Source organism: Pseudophryne corroboree, chromosome 10, assembly GCF_028390025.1.
Source record: "Pseudophryne corroboree isolate aPseCor3 chromosome 10, aPseCor3.hap2, whole genome shotgun sequence".
Taxonomy (NCBI): domain Eukaryota; kingdom Metazoa; phylum Chordata; class Amphibia; order Anura; family Myobatrachidae; genus Pseudophryne; species Pseudophryne corroboree.
The window spans coordinates 242,697,391-242,719,583 of record NC_086453.1 but is presented as its reverse complement, the minus strand read 5'-3'; the positions used below and the strand labels follow the sequence as shown (position 1 = coordinate 242,719,583).

At 44.3% G+C, this 22,193-nt stretch overlaps 1 protein-coding gene across 1 annotated transcript; it reads left to right on the top strand.

The window, feature by feature from the left end:
* Positions 1–4,658: 4,658 nt before the first annotated feature.
* On the top strand, positions 4,659–5,753 carry LOC134965274 (paraneoplastic antigen Ma1 homolog). Its single transcript, XM_063941760.1, has one exon. It carries the CDS (start codon positions 4,659–4,661, stop codon positions 5,751–5,753), a length of 1,095 nt encoding a protein of 364 aa, XP_063797830.1.
* Positions 5,754–22,193: the final 16,440 nt, after the last annotated feature.

The following is a 22,193-nucleotide window of genomic DNA, read 5'->3' as shown; positions in this document are numbered from 1 at the left end:
TCTGGTGCCCCCTTGCACAGACGCTATTGTCCGCCTCTGACCCTGTACCCCTTTCCCAGCACCATCACCCCTCAACCATAACAGTCCTCATTTTGGTGCTCCTACAACCTATATTTAAAATAGGAACAGTGTGCACATTCGGTGTGCATCCCAAAACGGTGCATGTTCTTGCTGGGAAGGGGCATGACCACACAGTAATTCCCCAAGTTGAAATTACGCCACACAGTACTGCAACTATATTCACATTATATCATGCAATAGTGTCTCTTATTCTCGTTACATCATATGATAGTACCACATTACTCCTCAAAGTATTCCCACTTATTCACATTGCATCACATCATATTGCTCTTTGTTCACATTAGACCACACAGTAGTGAGTGCCTTTGCTATATGTTATGCAACAAAGTACTGTAGTACCCCTTATACACATAATGCTGCACATTAGTAATGCATTTTGTATGCAGATAGAGACACAGTCTAACGCAGAATATACTGTAGGCACAGGCGGATCCAGGGGGGGTACTCGGGCCCGTGCCACCCCCCCCCTGTTGTTTCTGACTTCTTCTTTTTTCAAAGGGAGAACAGCAGCAGCACTGCTATTTCCGTCGGTCAGATTTGATAGAAGAGCTGGCAGGCAGTAGGACCCGCCGCGGCTTTAACAGCAAGTCCTTGTGGTAACCAATGGGGAGGCTAGAGCTGCAGCTTCAGCCTCCCCATGCTCACACCGCTACCTACCTCCCCCACTGCCAGCAATCCAGAGTCCAGCCCAGGCGCGGGGTTCAAATGCCAGCATCGAGTAAGACTGTTACTTATGATGGCGCAGAAGGCTTCATTAGCCCTCACTGCACTGCACAATAATCCCAGCGTTTCCTCCTCCACTTCCTTTAAAACCATGCTAGGTGCAGTCACACTCAGCTCAGCTTTGAGAAGGCGGCCCGTGTGATTGTGACAGGGCTGGCCTGCAGACGTCTTATGCTGCTTGTTGGAGATCCAGCTGGCTGCTTCTGCTAATCAAAGATGGGCAGTTCATGTCCTGCAGTCTGAGTCTCAGTGCAGAGCCCAAAACAAGGTATGCTGCACCTGCTACCACCAACTAAAAACTATAATAATTATATTGTGCTGGGGAGGTGCCTTCCAGGCTCCCAAAACTAATGGAACAGGTGACCAACATTTCAAAGCCCAATCAGCCTTTTCATCAGGATGAAACATTGGCAATAAACCAGGATGCGCTCCTACAGCCAATCATTACCTGATGGTGTATTCTGTGAGGCCATGCCCCCTGTGATACCACACCCCTTATCTGGAAGCACACGTGCCTTAGGTGCATGTAAATATAACTATTACTGTTCCCCTATCATGGTGCCCCCCCTTTCATTTTCTTCTGGATCCGCCCCTGACTGTAGGAATGCTGCATATTATGTTAATCAGCAGAAGCTTCTTGTGCCCCTAGGCATTTGCCAAGTATGCCTATGCCTAGGGCATGCTCAGACTGTACTGTAAATAACAGATGGAAATGCACAACAGATAGGAGGTCCCAGCTCAAAAGATCTTATAGTACTGTACAGTACTGTACATTGGGGGTAATTCAGACCTGATTGTACTGCTGCATTCACATATTCACCCTTGCAAGCGTGCAAATGCATGTGTATGCAGAGCTGTGAAAATCCAGTATGTGCAGTCTGTGCGCAGCCCAGGGCTTTCTCCTACTGTGCGATGAGATCAGGCTGAGTGGGGACCGAGCTGACATCAAACACCCTCCCTAATAACTCGTGTCCAAATGCGTTTTTCCAGACACTCCCAGTAAATGGTCAGTTTTTTACCCACCCTGTCAATCGCCTTGCGAACGCCCGTGCGATCGTAATTTTTAAACCAGACTGTCCCCAATGCCTATTGTTGTTTGGCGGTGTGTGTGAGCATTGCGGTATGCCCAGCAGCCATCAGGTCTGAATCACCCCCACTGTGCATTTGGATTACATACACAATCCCACCGGACGGGATACTGGCTATTTACAGTATATACTGTACCAACAGCTGCATCCCTCCTGCCAGAACGCCGGCAGAGGGATGAGTGCTCCAAGTCTCCTTACAGCCTTGTTGCTCTCGCCACGCAGCAGACTTGTGACTCGCATAACTCCACACAGGATCTATTCTCACTCTATGGGTGTCGTGGACACAAGTGGGAACATATGTAGCGTAGGGATTACGCCTATCGGCATTGTCACTGTTAACCCGACAGCCGGAATTTAACTGCAATGCGCAGAAAGACAGAAATGGATAGACTTTCAGAATGGAAAAGAGGGGTAGGATGAAAGATGGCTGGGTGTGATGAAGAAGTGGACATTGAGAGCCTGTCTTACAAACAAGTTTAAGGAAGAAATCAGTAGTCAGGATACGCAGCATGCATTTGTGGAGTGAAGAGGGTGAAAAAGGAGAGAATGTACAGTATGTACTGTAAGGTTATGTCAGAGGGTGTGAAGATGATCAGCTCAGTGTTATACATGTTAGAGTACAGTACAGTGCATTATGTATTTCTCTCCTATTACCTGGTGTCTCCTCCACTGGTTGGCGACGGACTGTAAAAAGATAAAATACAGTTAGTCATATCAGTGTAGCCCAGATAAATAAAACAATATTAAAATATAGAGACAAGTGTGACTTCTAAATACAAATATGTATATAACTTTAATGATAGTGTGCTATATGATATTGTTATAATGTACATGCATGCATAGATATATTGAACAAGAAAGTATGGATATGCAACGCAGGGAACAGGAGAACTTTCTAGAGCGGGGGTGTCTCGAGGAATGGGACTTTTCCCTGCTGGGAAGGGAGCGTGAGCCAGCAGAAATGGACTACATACGGGACCCGAAGTAACGGCTAAAAAAAGACAGTTGGTGCGAGCGGCAGTGCTGAGGGAGAGCACAGCAGCAGCAGCAGATCAGGCGGATAGAGAAAGAGGGATATGTGGAGACACCACCGGCGGTGGTGGTATTGAAGGAGAAGAGAACGGCAGCGGCAGCAGCGGTACAGTGAGGTCAGGTATCTGACAGGTACCCGTAGCAACGCACCTGCAGAGGAGGTCGGTGAGGTGATTGTGCTCAGTGCCCGTGTCCCTGAACTACACGTCAAATAAGTCAGGACTAGTGTGGAGGAAGAGAGTCGGGGGAGTACTTACATATACACATTGACTGACACTAAAGAGAGAGGCGGAGAAGAGGGGAGGATCAAAGGATAAAGTACATCAATAGGGGACCAGATTATAGTTAATACCTGGTAGCCCAATTCATAGCCCTCTATGCACGGGGACAGGCTGCTAATGGTGATAGCAGTGGAGAAGTAGTTTTGCCTCGTATTTGGATATGGCACTCTGAACATTTACATATTGAATGTGATACCATTAATACAGGGAGACTGAGCGGTATACACACATGCATTACTGGAAGTCATATCAGGAGGAAGAGGACTAAGTCATTTATGAGCTGCAGCCTAAATATATAAATGTTAATAAGTTATTGACTACTCAGAGTAGAAAGAGAGCACTACTCCCTCTCGACTGTTCACAGGTTGATAGGAAAGGGAGTATGATGGACATTAATGCTCAGTGTCAGTGAAACCAACCCCTCAGGGTACAAGGATCTCCTCCCCCCCTTGCCAGAAATTGTATGGATGGACGAGGGGTGTGCCACTTTAGCAAAACCACTCTCCGAGCTGCGTGAGGTAGAAACACAATGCACCTATATGGATACCCCCTTCTAGCGAATAGACACCACTATACCCCTGACCCACTAAATAGTAATTTGACTAAGACAATTTGAACTATATGACCTTGGAAGCAAAGTGGTGAAGTACTCCCTGAAAGAGTGTCCTTAATTGGCCTTAGCGACAAAGTAATCACTTACATCATCCGTCTGCTGACTACAAGAGGTGATCGTTTTGCTTACTAGTGTACCGCAGAGGAAATATCACAGCTATACTACTGGAGATAGTTAAGTTGAGCAGAAGACTGATGGATAATACGAATAAACCAAGACTACCAGGTAAACCAGAACACTGTTAGAGTGTGAACTAATTTACCAGGGCCCCAACAGTGCACTAAATAACTCTGAGTACCCGGGTCACTCATATATATGGTATTATTATTATTTTGTTTTTTTTGTATTGCATGCAAATCTGTTTGTATAGGCCCATAGAGAGGGATTAGCGGGGGAAACCCTACTGCATGTTATTGAGTGTTTCATAAGAGTTATTGGTCATATGCTATTCATTTGCAACATAATAAAACCTGTTATACTTACCATCACTGAGTCGAAGTGAAAGAAGGATCCAAAGAACCTAGAGGGAAAAGGAGAGAAAGGTATAAGGTATGCTAGTGTATATAAATAGCACAACATACTGATCATACATACATACATACATACATACATACATACACTAGCTAACGGCAGGGCTTACCCAAACAAGCCCGGGTTTACAAATTGGTTTGGGTGGAGGCACAAGATATTCATAGTTATTTTCACTTAACGGTAACCCCCAGATAACTATCAGCTTTGAGAGAAGGGGTTACAAAGTGGAGGCACTGCTGAGATGGGTAGAGCAGCGCTGGTAGAACCCAGATAGTTGATCAAGCATCACTTCTGTAACTATTAAGTACCATGGAAACGTTGACTGGAGATAGCACTTATACATGGTGTCAGAAAAAAGAGACCAGTCCTAGGAGATGTATGGGAGTATGGGGGGACTTTGAAGGTTATTCAGAAGAAGAGGTACTGAGCCGGATCAACACTCTATATGGAGTCACTAGACCAAAGATAGTGGACAAACTGAGGGGAGATGTGGGAGGAATGGTGGCTGTATTGATAGAAATGGAGAAGGAACCAGATACCAGTTTAATCCCACCAATGATGATGGCTGATGAGGAAACAGGAAAGAAATGGAGTATTGTATGGCCGGTCAGGAAAGAGGAGGGAGTAATGGATACTCGTGTTTTAGGAGTCCCAGTAGCCTCAGGCAAGGGAAATGGGGACACTAATCTGACCGGAGGACAATTTGAGACAATACTGGATAGAGTAGTATCACAGTTAGAGCGATGGCACTACGAAGGAAGCTATCGGAGGCTAAGGATCTTCTCGGGCATTGTGCCTGTACCTACAGGAGAAGAAACTTATGAAGACTGGATGGAGGCTGCTGTGCAACAGGCTGAGGAGTGGCAGTGTCCTGATCAAATAAAACATCAACGAGTTGTAGAGAGCTTAAGAGGGCCGGCCGTGGGGATAGTCCAGGCGGCTAGACGGAGTAATCCAAATGCTACCCTGGAGACCTATTTAGATGCCTTAGATTATACTTATGGCACCCTGGAAGATGTGGTAGACCTTAATTCCAGGCTATACCACACTTTCCAAGAATCTGGAGAGAAACTGAGCTCGTATGTAATAAGAGTAGATAAATTACTATATAAAATTGTTGATAAAGGAGGAATAAGTAAGGAAGAAGTAGACAAGAGTCGTATGAAACAACTTTTACGAGGAGCATTGACAACAGATTCGGTGGCACAAAAACTGAGATGTTCTGGGGCAAAAGAACCCCCACCAACTTTTAATGAGTTATTGGAAGAAGTAAAGCAGGAGGAGGCACTCATAGAGATGAGGGAGCGGACCATCAAAAAGGTTAAGGTAGTGCAATCCACAACTGAGACTAATTTATTGGAAGATAAAATCCTAAAACTGATAGAAGAACAGAATAAAAAATAGACCAGTTTATAACCACCCAGAGAACCAACGCCTCTTCACAGAATGCTGCTTCCGACGTGGGTATTAGGGATACGGGAAGGAGAAATAACTTTACCACCAGAGGATGTTTTAAGTGTGGGAGGATAGGCCATAGAGCTTTCGAGTGCAACCTCAACCGCAATGTATCCCGGACAACCAACACCAATGCTAATAGAGAAGATACCAGCCAGGGAAACAGGCGAGGGAGACCTGCGGACCACACAGGCCTCCTAGAAGTCGGATGCTGTGCAATGGGGAACACATGGTGGAACGGGGACCTACCCAAAGGACTAATGGGAAATGCTCCAATTATGGCAGCTAGGATAAATGGGCATCACTGTACGATCCTAATTGATAGTGGTTCCCAAGTCTCTATAATATTTGAGAACTGGTACCGAAACAATATCCCTGATGTCCCAATCCAACTATTGTCAGGATTGGTTATATGGGGCCTTAGTGTGGAAAAATATCCATACTTGGGGTATGTGGAAATAACAATGGAACTTCAACAAAGGGAAGGAGAAGAGAGCGAGAGTTCATGTGTGCCCCTGATTGCACTGGTTTTCCCGGAAGTCCCCCCAGGAAGAACCGAACCCCGCGTAATTATTGGGACTAACACTAGAATATACCCTATTCTAGTAGAATGGCTAAAACAGGACAGTGAACGTGCTGATCTGCCTTCCTATTCTTACAGTGTAAATCCCGAGGAAAAGCCAATGGAGAGTACTGGTGAATTCGATGTATGCTTTGTTGGAAGTGAACTTACAGGTGAAGAGAGGAATGGCTTGGTCAAGGAACTGGATTGTCGAAGGCAAACTTTCTCCACTGGAGAGTGGGATCTAGGAATGGCTAAAGGGGTGGAACACCATATAAAGTTAACGGATGACACTCCTTTTCGTGAGAGGTCACGACGAATAGCGCCAGCTGACTTTGAGGACGTGAGAAGACACTTGAAGGGGTTATTAGAAAACCAGGTGATAATTGAATCTAAGAGCCCATATGCTTCCCCCATAGTTATCGCTAGGAAAAAGAACTGGAATATTCGGATGTGTATCGACTATAGAACGCTGAACCAAAGGACAGTGACCAATCAATATATGGTACCCCGTGTCAAAGTCAGAAAAATATCTCTATGCACACTACCATATTTGCACCTCACACAGGTCCGTGCTGCGCATGCGTACGCTCTCCCGTACGTGCGCATACTCACAGTCGCGGGCACCCGCAGGCGCACGGTATGCGTATTTACGGTAGAGTTTATGTGATCGTAGCGTGCGACTCAATCATTACATGTTTTCACTATATAATGTATTTTTTAGATCATGGTCCCTTTGATAGATTCTGAAAGTTTGGTTAATATAGAATGTTCATGAACAGAGAAATCCCTCTTTGTTTGATACGAAGGGTCAGACAGGAGTAATACAGTGGTGTTTAGTATCCATCGGAAGAATATTTAATTAGAAATATTCCGGTGTTGGTTTGAAGCAGATCAATCGCTCGTGCGAATAGTTATGGACATAAGAAGTTTATGAACATTTACTTTATTTGCACTTTATTACCCATGCGGCGGGAAACCCAGTTTCCCTCCCACCTGAGCTGTTGGAAATAGTCACAGCCCACCTGTATGAATCAACCTATGACCTTTTGTTATAATGCGAGGAGGAATTCCTGTGTCCAATGAACAATGTGATTGTAGGGACCATTGAATTGCATTGTGTGTGGGGCATAAATAGAAAGGCCGATCACAACCAGCTCTCACTCTTCAACGGTTATCATTGCTGAAAATCGGGAGCTGGATGTCCAGAGGCGCATGCGATCGTTTCCTTTGTGCGTAAGTTTTTCTCCGTAATCATACTGTTTCTCTCTTGTTATTATGGGCCATATCTTTCTCTCTCTTCTCTTTCTCTCATTTTTCTCTTAAACTTAATTGTATTGTATTTACTGTGTAGTTACCTGGTTAGTTAGTCTATGTAATATTGTAGTGTATGATTTGTATTTGTATTAATTCTTTTGCAAGTATATCATTCAAAATATATATATTAGGCGTTGGACCCTAAGCCCAGGTATCTGTGTATTTCTTATAGAGTTAAGTATTCTCAGAGCGTCGGTGACGCTCAAACTGCTTTTAAGTTAGTAAGGTTATACTGTGTTGCATTTACACCATATCACTACACAAAGGGTTTACTACATAATACACTGTTTATGGTTTAGATATAAAGGTTTAACATTGTGAGCGTCTGCGCCGCTGGTGATCTCCTCGTGGTCTCGAGCGTTCGCATCGCTATAGCGAATCAGTACGGTAGTCGGCAACCAATAGCGTGCCTGCCAGTGATCTCTTGGCCGTGAGCGAACGTAACGCTTGAGCGTCTCGACCACGGCTAAGCGATAGTTACGCAACGTGCGTACCCTTACGGTACTTCATACGTAGTTAGCATACAGTGTTCTTAGACCTCATAAAGGGTATTATATAAGATAAATATTCTGCTTTAACAATTGCGCGCTCGTCCTGTCCTTCACATATCTGCACTAGGTAATTTCAGCAGACATTATCCAGCAGCAAAGGGCGGGAGATCATATTCCTCGTAGTGCTGTTTGGATAAGCGTCTGCTTCTCTTAGTAAAGGGTGCTGAAGGAATCCGGGAACCGGAGGTAAGAACAACACGCTAGTATCTTTTAAAACTGTTTATTTTTCTGTCTTGCGTACACACGCACGCATATCTGCATTTCTTTTCATTCGTGTATTTTCATATATCACTCTCCTGTTTGCTATTGTATAGTTGATAAACGTGCTAAGAGAGATTTGCCGCTATTTCATAGTTTAAGAGTAAAGGTAATATAGTTAAAGTATAGACAAACACACAGCTCTGCCTGAGAGACAAGGCGAAGTCAGTGTGGTGCGCGGTAGATGATCAAGGATCATCTACATTGATAAACGTATAAATTGTGTTACGGTGGATCTTTATTTTGCGTACACGTGTCTCTAACAAAGGACTGAGACTTGCGTACGCAAACCAAAGGCCGACGCACGCAGCGTATATCACGCAGCGGAGCGTCCGGGTACGCCCACGTAACTCAAATCACAAGTTTTTTCTTTCGCTTCTCAACGCGATAAATAGCGCAACGCGGTAAATAACGCAAGGCGATAAATCGCACAAATTTATTTTAAATTCGAAATTTAAATTAATAGATCCTTCTCCTAATTTGTAACACATCTGGTCTAAAGAGAAATTTCTGCGCAGAAATAGAAATAGAAACAAAAGTGTACATGTGGTGAGTGAGTGTGTTGTATACAATTTTACAGGTTGAACCACAAGAAAAGTCGAGTTCTCGTGAGGTACATGCGTGTAAGTGACGTACATGGTGGCTAGGGAGGCATCCCTGGTTAAAACATACAATTTGAGCATTAGAGTGTAGCAGACCAGGAGGTCATACTGTAACAGACCAGGAGGTCATAGCAGACCAACAGGTTCAGGTAAAGCAGACAAGGAAGTCCGCTATACAGTCCACAGGCACAACACCAAGAAAGGGTTGGTGCAACACCCATATAGGCCATACAAGCTCTGGCTGAAGGAATTCGCAGCCGCAATTTTCGATTCCACTGGTCGCTCCGTACATAAGATTAGTTGCTTATGTGCTGAACGATTGTACCGCACGTAATTGTGTACATTAGTAAACCTGGCCGGTACTATTTGTGTACGAAGGTCATAAACGCTATTTGTACATTCTAATGTGATTTGTGTAATTTTTTTTATTTTAAGGGAAGTTCGCTGCTCACTCAGGAACTATCCAACAACCAATAGTTACTGGAAAGAGTAAGTGTTCTTCGGATCACCCTCACAGGTTCCAGTAAATAGAGGTTCAGGTCGCAGGGGCCCTGGGTCGAGTACGCCAGCACCATATCGGTGTGATCAGGTCGTATTGGTCGGCGTGGGCGAGTGAGTGGGGTACTCGGTAAACCGCCACCGTCAGCCTATTTTGAACATTTTGGTTTGCGTAAGGGTTGGCTGAATAAAGCAACACCTTCGAACTATGGGGGCCACTTGTTCAGGTAGGGGGCGATCAACCTCGGTTCGGGTTGATTCAGTGAACCGACCAGTTGGGTCGGCAAGGTACGTGATGTGTGAAAAATACGGTTCACACACAGAGGTTTTATGTGATGAATGGGAGAGAATGACAGTACATGACGGGGAGAAATTCCCAAGAGTAGGTAGCTTCAGCACAGAAGTGTTAACGAATTTAAGGAGAAGGATATGTCTCATTAAATCAGCAAAGAGACGAATCAAGCATTATGATTATTTGCAGTTGTGGCAACAGGAGGGTGACATACAGAGAGGATTGGCTCAGGCGGCGGGATCTGGCTCAATCAGAAAACTGATAGCCACGGCCCCACCGCCACCATACATATCAGGAGAGAAATTGGTTGCGGAGAATGACGCACTAAGGTGTAACACACAAACACTTAGCAACTGTGTAAATGTTAAAGATAATGTTAACCAATTAACCAATGCAAGTATTAACCCGTGCAAGTTGTACCCTGTTTTGAACTTTCCTCAAGAGTGTGATCAAGAAGACGAATCGGCAACAATTTCAGCACTCTCTCTAGCAGCCACCATAGCAGAGACCACAGTAGACACAGCTCCACCCACGAGATTAGTAACAAGGGCCCCTAGCGGAGGGATAGGTGAGGTCGTATCTACAGGTAAGTACGGCACCATACACTATGCTGAAGCCATTTCACCACAGGCTGTAGAACCCACACAGAGTGATGTTGTTAGAGTTAATCCTGTTAGGGTAATAGCTGTTCCAAATAGGAAAACTTACACATCAGGAGTCACCCCTGTGAGGAACATTGCCATGTATAGCCCATTTTCCAGAATGGAATTAAGGACCATAGTGTCTGAATTCCCTGACCCTAGAAAAGACTTAGTTGCCAGCCAAAAATACATCAGAGACCTAGGTAACACTGTAGAGCCCAACAACAAAGACTGGCAGATATTGCTGAGAGCATGTTTACCCTCCAATGTTGACGCAACTCAATTTTTAGCTGACTGTGGATTAGATCAGGATGTACCTCTTACAGATGTGTACAACAAAGACAATGTAAAAAGAATAAGCTTACAGTTAAAGGAGTATTTCCCAGCCGTAGTTAAATGGAACAAAATATTCTCCATTAAACAGAAGGAGTCAGAAACAGCTGCAGAGTATTTTCACAGAGCATTATCAGAAATGGCAAAATACACAGGCATAGAGGACATTAAAACAAACATAAACCATCGAGAAGTAGCAGTATCGGTACTGATGGATGGTTTAAAAGAATCATTGAAGACTAGGGTACAGACCACACAACCATGTTGGCGAGGTCTGTCTGTGGCTACTTTGAGAGAGGCTGCTATTGATCACGATAGGAACATCACCAGACACAGGGAACAACAAAGTGATAAGTTAATGGCAGTAAGTATACAGGCCCTGACCACAAGGCAGCCTTTGTTTATATCACCAAACCCTGTGGGTAAGTCAAATGTGGTTACTTGTTATTCTTGTCATAAATAGGGACACATGGCATGAGACTGTAGATCGAGAACTGTACAAAAATCTTATCAACCCCCTAGACAACGACACGACACACGACATTGGGAGCAGGGTCCGCAGAAACGGAGTTATGAGCCACATGCAGGGGAAACAAAAAGATACCCCCCAAACAGAGATTGGCAAGCCTCTGGTAGTTCCCAGCTAACTCCCTCACAAGTAGTTGCTGCCAGCGGGATTCAGGGAGGTCACCATACCCAATAGGGGTGTGGCCATACCTGTAATCTGCAGCCAGTAAAATTGATTGCAAGCCTTGGAAGTGAACCAGAAATTGCAATCAATGTAGCTGGTAAATCATTAAACTTTCTTGTAGACACAGGGGCGGCCAAATCAGTGATAAATTCGACAGTGGGCATGAGAACCACTGGTAAGACAATTCCAGCCATAGGGGTAACAGGAGTAGTCCAGCACTACCCTGTTAGCAAACCAGCCGAGATTACAGTAGGGCCGTTACATACCAAGCATTCCTTTTTGCTGGCTGCATCGGCACCGACCAATCTCCTGGGTAGAGACTTATTGTGTAAAATGGGGTGCGTCATTTATTGTACTCCTGAAGGTGTATTCTTGGACATACCTGAGAATCACGCTCAGGAAGTACGAGACATGTTAGACTCCCCGTCAAAATTAATGTCACCTACCATTATGACAAATAGGACTCCCTCCCAAGTAGAAGAAATGACATCTCAGATACCAGAGTCACTTTGGACAAAAGATGGACAGGACACTGGATTAATGGCAAACGTAGCTCCGGTAGTTGTACAAGTAAAAGATGGTAGGATAGCTCCAAAAATCCCACAGTACCCTCTGAAGCCAGAGGTGGAGTTAGGAGTTTATCCCGTAATAGAGCGCTTGCTACAACAGGGCATTCTGGTAAGAACGTCCAGCACTGCCAATAGTCCCATCTTCCCTGTTAAAAAGAGTGGGGGGAGGGGTTACCGGCTAGTGCAGGATCTAAGGGGGATTAACAAAATAGTTGAGAGTCAGTTCCCCGTAGTGCCAAATCCAGCTGTCATCCTAATGCAAATCCCTCCCATTGCGAAATTTTTCACTGTTATTGACCTCTGCTCCGCTTTCTTTTCGGTACCTCTGCACCCTGACAGTCAATATTTGTTTGCATTCACATACAGAGGAGTCCAATACACATGGACTCGATTACCACAAGGATTCATAGATAGTCCAAGTATATTTTCTCAGGCTTTGCATGATTGTTTACAGTCTTTCCAACCAGTGAGTGGATCAGTATTAATACAGTACGTGGATGATCTACTACTGTGTTCTGATTCATTGGAAGCATCCCTGAAGGATACGAAACAGCTCCTGTTTCATCTTTCAGACACAGGACACAAGGTTTCCAAAGACAAGTTGCAATTATGCCAAACTAAGGTAAAATATTTGGGACACTGTCTAACACAAGGACTGAGACACCTGACCGCTGATAGAATTCAAGCAATTAGAGACATGACTCTGCCACAAACCCAGCAACAGATCAGAACATTTTTAGGAATGTGTGGGTATTGCCGTAACTGGATCCCAGGGTTTTCCATCCTAGCGTTACCCTTGCAGGAAATGGTCTCCTCAAACAAACCTGATCGGATTTCGCATACAGACGAGTCTGAGACAGCATTTGAGAGACTTAAACAGTGCCTAACGCAGGCACCAGCATTGGGTATGCCGGACTATGGGAAACCCTTTGAACTATACGGAACAGAAAGTGCTGGTTGCGCGGCAGGTGTACTAACCCAAAAGCACGGTGATGCCAGCAGGCCGGTAGCATACTACAGCGCTCAGCTAGATACGGTAGCGCGATCCCTCCCCACATGCTTGCGAAGCGTTGCTGCGATAGCATTGCTAGTAACGAAAAGCGAAGACGTCGTGCTAGGTCACAACCTCACAATTCATACACCACATGCAGTGTCAGCCTTGTTAAATTCTGCCCAAACCAGACATGTCTCATCAGCACGGTTTACAAGATGGGAATTGGCACTAATGGCCCCCGTAAACATCACCATAAGGAGATGCAGTGCATTAAACCCTGCAACATATCTCCCAGGTGTGCCTGGACAGGCACAAAGGGTGGAAGATGAGAGTGGTGGGGAAGGAGGATTTAATACAAAGGAAGACACTCATGATTGTATGGAATATTTGACCCAAAATTTTACCGCAAGGCCTGACATCAGTGACAACCCACTGGAAGATGCAGAACTTACGTTCTACACGGACGGTAGTTGTCATAGACAGTCAGACTCGGGAGACTTGTGTACTGGATACGCAGTCGTAGATGACCAAGGCACCATAGAAGCGGAACCGCTAGGCCCACCTCACTCAGCCCAGGTTGCTGAACTGGTCGCCCTAACCAGAGCATGTGAATTGGCTAAGGGCAAATCAGCCAATATCTACACCGATTCTAGATACGCATTCGGGGTAGTCCATGATTTCGGAGCCCTATGGCGCCTCAGAAATTTCATGACGGCAGATGGTACACCGGTAGCGCATGCAGCTCATATAAAAAGGCTTCTAACAGCGATACAGGAACCCGACAGAGTGGCTGTTATCAAATGTAAAGCACACACATATAGCCAAGACCCAGTATCACTTGGTAACAGCCGAGCAGACGAAGCTGCTAAATTAGCAGCTGGTACCCCCAGACAGACAGACACCACACAACTGATGGTATTTAATACCATCAACACACAGAAGTTGTGTGAGATGCAAAATTTGTGTTCCACACAGGAAAAGCAGGCTGGAAGGCAAAGGGATATGGCCAGGAGTCCTCAGGACTCTGGACGGATGGACAAGGTAAACCGGTGGCCCCCAGAGCATACCTTCCATGTTTAGCTGAGGCAGCTCACGGGCTGACTCATCTGGGCAGGGAAGGGATGTGCAAGTTGGTAAGAGCATATTGGTGTGCCCCAGGATTCTCATCTCATGCGAGTAAAAGGGCAATGTCATGCCTTACCTGTCTGAGAAAGAACATCGGAAAGGCAATACCTACAGAACCATCTCATATCCCACCTGCCGGCGGCCCTTTCCAGGTAATACAGATTGACTTTATTCAATTACCCCCTTGTCGAAATTTGAAATATGTACTTGTTTGTATAGATGTTTTCTCAAATTGGGTCGAAGCATTTCCGGCGGCCACAAATACCGCTATGTTTACTGCTAAGAAAATTGTGCAGGAATTTGTATGTAGATATGGTATCCCTAGAATTATCGAAAGTGATAGGGGTACCCATTTTACAGGTGATGTCTTTCAAGGAATGTGTAAATTGATGGGAATTGATAGCAAGCTGCACACTCCATACCGTCCACAGGCGAGTGCGAAAGTGGAAAGAGTGAACAGCACTATTAAAAATAAACTAAGTAAAGTGATGGCAGAGACAGGATTGACATGGCCAGAAGCTTTACCCATTGTACTGTACAGCATCAGAACCACTCCCAGGTCCCCTCTTAATCTGTCTCCCTTTGAAATCTTGTTTGGTCGACAACCGCATGTTATGATTAACCCTCAGGATGATTTGAAGTGTAACAATGAAGTGACTGTAAAATACTTGATTAACATGAGTAAACAGTTAAGGAATCAAAATGATAATCTGAAGTTAGTGATTCCTGATTTACCAGATAGTAATTGTCATGACATTGAACCTGGGGATTATGTAATGATACTGAATTTTCTACGCTCAGGTTGCCTTATTGACAGATGGGAAGGACCATACCAGGTCTTATTGACTAGCACTACAGCATTGAAGGTTGCTGAGAGAGAGACTTGGGTTCATTCGTCCCACTGTAAGAAGGTCGTTGATCCAGAGAAGTCCTGTGATAAGGAACAGACGGTAGAGGTTGTATCACTAGAGTGTCTGTTCCAGGAGGACTAAGGCGGCACCTGAGCATCGAGAACCACAAGATCAAAAGCAGTTGTCGATCCCCTGTTCCCTTTTATTGTTTTTCTCCAACTTCCCATCCCCTCTCCCTCAAATTATTTTTTTCCCCCTTCTCATTCTTCTCCGTTTCCTCCTACAAGATGGACTTGCCCCAAGAGACTGTGATCCGGATTTTCCTGTTGACCATGATGTTGACCAGAGCAGTCTGTTCCGGCGAGAGTACCATGGAGTTCGAGAGAGGTTCTGGAATGGGTTCTGATGACAGAAATGGAGGCGTAGTTTTCCGAGAACAACATAATCAACAAGCAAAGGCGAGTATCAGAAAACGATCCGATAGCATTGACCATAGAAGGAATTGTGAAGGATTGTTAGCTGAAGAAAACTGTATCTGTCGGCTCTGTAACAATGTCATTGAGGATGGGTGCATAAAGAAATGCCAATCCAGTTTTAAAATCCATATGGACCGGCATCCATTGAGTGACTATCACTCCTTAGTGGGTAGTGTGTTAAATAAAACAGATTGTTGGGTATGCTTTCAAGTACCTCAAGGTCATAGCAAATCAGGGCTAGTACCATTTCCTTTAACGTTAGGGGAGGTACTTGAGTTAAGTGGTGGGAGACCGGTGGACAGGAGGTTTAATATCTCCAGCCCTCCTAGTTTGAAGCTCCACCAATACCATGTGGATAGGTCCCTATTATGTTTTAACATCTCCAATCCCCGAAAGCCGGGAAATTGGGAAGTGTCATGGAGTAATCAAACCATGACCTTTTCACACAGAGCAGATAGAATGCCTACAGATACAGAGCTTATACGCCACATAGCCAGTAGAGGAAAATCTTTCCGGTATAGGTATACCTTAGGAAATAGGATTACGAGAGTTGGAGAGGTATCACCAGGATACTGTGCACATATCGTACAACCTGATACGTGTACTAAGCAGATGGAAGAATTAGGGTTAGGAGATTTCACATGGAAGGTGTGCAATATGGTTATGTCCTACTCCGTCCCATATGTTCTCCCCGATGATGCATATTTCATATGCGGGAGAAAGGCGTATAAGTGGCTTGCCCCAAACTCTGAAGGATTGTGTTATATTGGAAAAGTACTGCCTGAAGTAATGACTGTATCACATGACAAAATGAAAGACATACACCGTGTTGCCCAAACTCCTTACACTCATACTCATTACGAGCACATCGTTAAACGGCACCTGATAGAAAGAACAGAGCACCCGGCCTCTGACATGATCAGTGAATCCACCGGGATTCAGTTCTTAATCACGTTAGATATCACTCACACCGCTAGAGGAGTGTTGAATTATAAATACATTTCTGCGCTCGCCAATTTGTTAGATAATATCACTGAAATGTATGATGACACGTTTAGGTATACTGGAAGGGAACTTCAGGCTTACAAAACAGAACTAGTCCAGCATAGAATGGTTCTTAATTACCTCACAGCAGTAACAGGCGGATATTGTGTCACACTGGCAACACAATACGGCATGAAATGTTGCACATATATTACGAATAGCACCGAGGACCCGGTCGAGGTCATAGACCAAAAGATGGACGATATTCTCCAACTGAAGTGGGAATTTCGCAGGAGACACAATCTCACTCTTGCTGCTGTAGGTAATGAGCTGACTGGTTGGGTGTCATGGTCGAACCCGCGAAATTGGTTCTCCGGTTTAGGAGAATGGGCCCAAGGAGTTATAATGGATGTTGGGAAGTTTCTCCTATGTATCTTAGGTGTTGTCATAGCGATTGGCTTGATATTTAGATGCGGTCAGGCTTTAATGAGGTGCAATCGTCGTACAAGGGTAATGAGTTTAAGGAGTGAGGAAACTGTAATTCCAATGGATGTGATTTATGACCCAAATGTAGAAACAAGGATGTGATGAAAATGTGATTTCTACGGTCCGTTTCTTTCACCTGTTTTTCCGTTTCCTCCAAGGTAAAAAGACCCACTTGGACGAGGAATTTGATGAGCCGATATACAGACAACAGATGGATTAAAGAAGAAGTTTTGACAACCTGATACACAGATTTTGATGAACTATGCCATGGATCCCCAGTTTCCCTAGAAATTTTAAAATTACGCTAGCCCAACACTTTTGTAAATCTATGGACATTGACAGCTTTGCTCTCACCTTATGAGCAAAAGCACAAAGAAGACTGCATTCAACAGACACCAAACAAGACCTCAATCGACGAATGTACATTTACCTGACATAGAATACCACCGCATTTACCGTAATTATGTCTTTTCTTCATTTCTACAACCCTCAGGTAATGACACACATAGTCGATAGGGAATACAGGCACGGATATCAGCAATCACATATCTTCCCCATTCATGTATCATCAACTACAATGTGCTCCCCCATTTTGTTACAACCAAAGCCGAAAAGAGCTCGGTAAAGTTTGACAGCCCATCCACAGACCCGTACCACGGGATAAGAAGGAATTCAAATGTATACTTCGCAATACCTCGAAGCTTGATTTAAAACACGTACGGCACGATGATACATGACCCCCAAGCACGGATTCATACACACATGCTTCTGCTATCTCACTTGGTCATATCCTTTTCCTACCTTCTCCTCTCCTCCCTTACCCAACCATGTAAATGTATTAACCCCTAACATATATTTTTCTCTTTTTGAAATGTTTTCAGGAAGTGGCAGTTATTGTTGACTGCCAAAGGGTGGACTGTCAAAGTCAGAAAAATATCTCTATGCACACTACCATATTTGCACCTCACACAGGTCCGTGCTGCGCATGCGTACGCTCTCCCGTACGTGCGCATACTCACAGTCGCGGGCACCCGCAGGCGCACGGTATGCGTATTTACGGTAGAGTTTATGTGATCGTAGCGTGCGACTCAATCATTACATGTTTTCACTATATAATGTATTTTTTAGATCATGGTCCCTTTGATAGATTCTGAAAGTTTGGTTAATATAGAATGTTCATGAACAGAGAAATCCCTCTTTGTTTGATACGAAGGGTCAGACAGGAGTAATACAGTGGTGTTTAGTATCCATCGGAAGAATATTTAATTAGAAATATTCCGGTGTTGGTTTGAAGCAGATCAATCGCTCGTGCGAATAGTTATGGACATAAGAAGTTTATGAACATTTACTTTATTTGCACTTTATTACCCATGCGGCGGGAAACCCAGTTTCCCTCCCACCTGAGCTGTTGGAAATAGTCACAGCCCACCTATATGAATCAACCTATGACCTTTTGTTATAATGCGAGGAGGAATTCCTGTGTCCAATGAACAATGAGATTGTAGGGACCATTGAATTGCATTGTGTGTGGGGCATAAATAGAAAGGCCGATCACAACCAGCTCTCACTCTTCAACGGTTATCATTGCTGAAAATCGGGAGCTGGATGTCCAGAGGCGCATGCGATCGTTTCCTTTGTGCGTAAGTTTTTCTCCGTAATCATACTGTTTCTCTCTTGTTATTATGGGCCATATCTTTCTCTCTCTTCTCTTTCTCTCATTTTTCTCTTAAACTTAATTGTATTGTATTTACTGTGTAGTTACCTGGTTAGTTAGTCTATGTTATATTGTAGTGTATGATTTGTATTTGTATTAATTCTTTTGCAAGTATATCATTCAAAATATATATATTAGGCGTTGGACCCTAAGCCCAGGTATCTGTGTATTTCTTATAGAGTTAAGTATTCTCAGAGCGTCGGTGACGCTCAAACTGCTTTTAGGTTAGTAAGGTTATACTGTGTTGCATTTACACCATATCACTACACAAAGGGTTTACTACATAATACACTGTTTATGGTTTAGATATAAAGGTTTAACATTGTGAGCGTCTGCGCCGCTGGTGATCTCCTCGTGGTCTCGAGCGTTCGCATCGCTATAGCGAATCAGTACGGTAGTCGGCAACCAATAGCGTGCCTGCCAGTGATCTCTTGGCCGTGAGCGAACGTAACGCTTGAGCGTCTCGACCACGGCTAAGCGATAGTTACGCAACGTGCGTACCCTTACGGTACTTCATACGTAGTTAGCATACAGTGTTCTTAGACCTCATAAAGGGTATTATATAAGATAAATATTCTGCTTTAACACCCGAATAGATGAGGCTCTAGACTGTTTGCAGGGAAGAGTTCTATTCTCAGTCCTTGACCTAAGGAATGGTTATTATCAGATACCAATGTGCCCAGAGGACCGAGATAAAACCGCTTTTATATGCCCACTGGGATTTTTCGAATTTCTCCAAATGCCACAGGGAGTGAAAGGGGCCCCAGCGACTTTTCAGAGGACAATGGAGAAGATTATCGGTGATATGAATTACCAAAAGTGTTGGTGTATCTGGACGATATAATCGTATTTGGAGCCACACTTGAAGAACACAACCGTCGCCTCATAAAGGTCCTAGAGAGATTGATTGAAGGTGGTCTAAAACTATCATTAGATAAATGCCACTTATATCAACTGAGCGTTAAATAACTGGGGCATATCGTGAGTAAAGACGGAGTAGCCACAGACCCTGAGAAGGTTAGAGCGGTAGAGAACTGGCCACGACCAACCAAACTAAGAGAACTAAGATCGTTTCTGGGATTCTGTGGATATTACCGCAGGTTTGTCTCAAACTATTCTGCACTTGCTAAACCACTAACTGATTTAACGAAGGGATACTTACCTGTAAAAGAAAAAAAAAGACTCAAGACAGGAATAATAGAAAATGTCTATAAGACTAATGAGCCATTTGGAGAGAGGTGGACGAGTGAATGTGAGAAAGCTTTTAGAGGCTTAAAGGAGAAATTGACAAAAGCTCCGGTGCTGGCTTATGCGGACCCTAATTTGCCCTATGTCCTACACATTGATGCCTCCATAGAAGGGCTTGGAGGTGTACTGTATCAGAGACATCAGAATGAACTAAAACCAGTGTCTTTCGCCAGTAGAGGAGTGTCTGATAGTGAGAAGCGATATCCTACACATAAGTTAGAATTTCTAGCCTTGAAGTGGTGCATTGTGGACAAGTTCCATGATTATTTATATGGAGCAAAATTCGAGGTTCACACCGATAACAACCCGCTCACCTACATACACACCACGGCGAAATTAGATGCGACTGGACACCGATGGTTGGCAGCTTTGGCCTTGTATGAGTTCTCTCTAAAGTACCGGCCAGGATTGAATAACATTGACGCAGATTCTTTATCCAGGATTCCTGGACAGGTAGTGGAAAAGAAGGATAGTGATGAGTGGATTGAAGTACCTGCCGGAGAGATTCGGGGTATGTGTCATATCCTGCGAGTGGATAACACTCTGAAGAATATGCAAGTAAGTGCGCTGGGAGCTTCTCCGGAGGCTATACCCCTATCGTATTGTTGGGTCAGCTTGATGGATCTGGAAGGTTTACCCAAATTGAAAGAATGTCAAATTCGACAGGACCAATTCAGGGATTCAAGTATTAAACATGTAATGCCTGGAAAGTGTAGAGGCACTTCTATTGAGCCTGAGGTGGAAGAGGAAGTTAGACTCCTGAATAGGCAAAGGAAGAATTTGGTTATCAATCGAGGAATATTACATCGATGTATTAAGCAGAAAGATGGAAGAGAAAGATACCAACTGGTACTACCCAAGAAACACCGGTTGAAAGTCATGCATTCCCTTCATGATAAACATGGGCACCTGGGGTATGAGAAGACTCTAAAACTAGTGACCGATCGATTCTATTGGCCAGGAATGAACAGGGAGATCGAACGATATTGCAGAAATTGTGGGAACTGTGTAGTGAGGAAAACATTACTGTCCAGAGTAGCTCCATTGGTGACATTCAAGAGTACTGGTCCTATGGATCTTGTATGCATGGATTTTTTGACACTAGAATTAGAATCGGGAAACAAATGTAATATTCTGGTGGTGACAGATCACTTCACCCAATATGCCCAGGCGTACATAACTCCCAACCAAAAGGCGGTCACTGTAGCGAATACTCTCTGGAACAAGTTCTTTATCCACTATGGGCTCCCAAATAGGCTGCACTCAGACCAGGGCAGAGATTTTGAGAGCAAGTTGATCAAGGAACTATGTAAGAGCTGTGGTATTATGAAATCACAAACCACGCCCTATCATCCCCAGGGTGACCCACAGCCGGAACGTTTTAATAGGACGTTACTTAGTATGCTGGGGACCTTAAGTCCTCTAAGTAAGGTTCATTGGAAAAGGCATATTACTCAGTACACGCGTACAACTGCACGCAGAGCGAAGCCACTGGGTATTCACCTTATTACCTCATGTTTGGGAGGGAAGCTAAACTCCCGATAGATGTAAGCATGGGAGTGTCTTCAGGAGAAAGTTCCTATTCCTCTCATACAAGTTATGTGAAGAAATTACGGGAAGAATTGAAGAGAGCATACGAGTTAGCCGAGAGTACTGCAAACAAACTAGGAAACAAGAACAAAACCCGATATGATCGGAAAGTGAGGGACCAAGTATTAGCACCGGGAGACAGAGTATTGCTCCGAAGGTTAGGGACACCAAAGAAATTCAAAATTGTCAATAGGTGGAAAGAACAGCCATATGTGGTGGTCGAGAAGCTCCCAAATCTGCCAGTATATAAAATACAACCGGAAGATGGATCAGGAGCCGTTTTAACTTATCATCGACAACACCTGCTCCCTATTGGGCGTGAAGTACGCTTGGACTCATTTACAGAGGAGAATGAGGTTCGGATCACAAAAGGAGAGTCTCTAAATAAGGATGAACAAAATGGAGTTGGAGATACAGAGGTAGAAGAAGAAAGTGGGGGTTACTACTACAAGGATCCAATCAGGGAGGCAGAAGAGAATCGCAAAGACCACGTTGATATTGAGTATGGAGATTTTCCTGGGGAAGGGTTGGAAATAATAGAGGAAGATGTAATTGAGAATGGCCCGGGAATAGGCCTGGTAGAAGAAGATAGGGAGGTACCGGGAAA

Coding starts and splice junctions, on each gene's coding strand:
- LOC134965274 (XM_063941760.1), top strand. CDS start 4,659: ATGGAAACGTTGACTGGAGATAGCACTTATACATGGTGTCAGAAAAAA.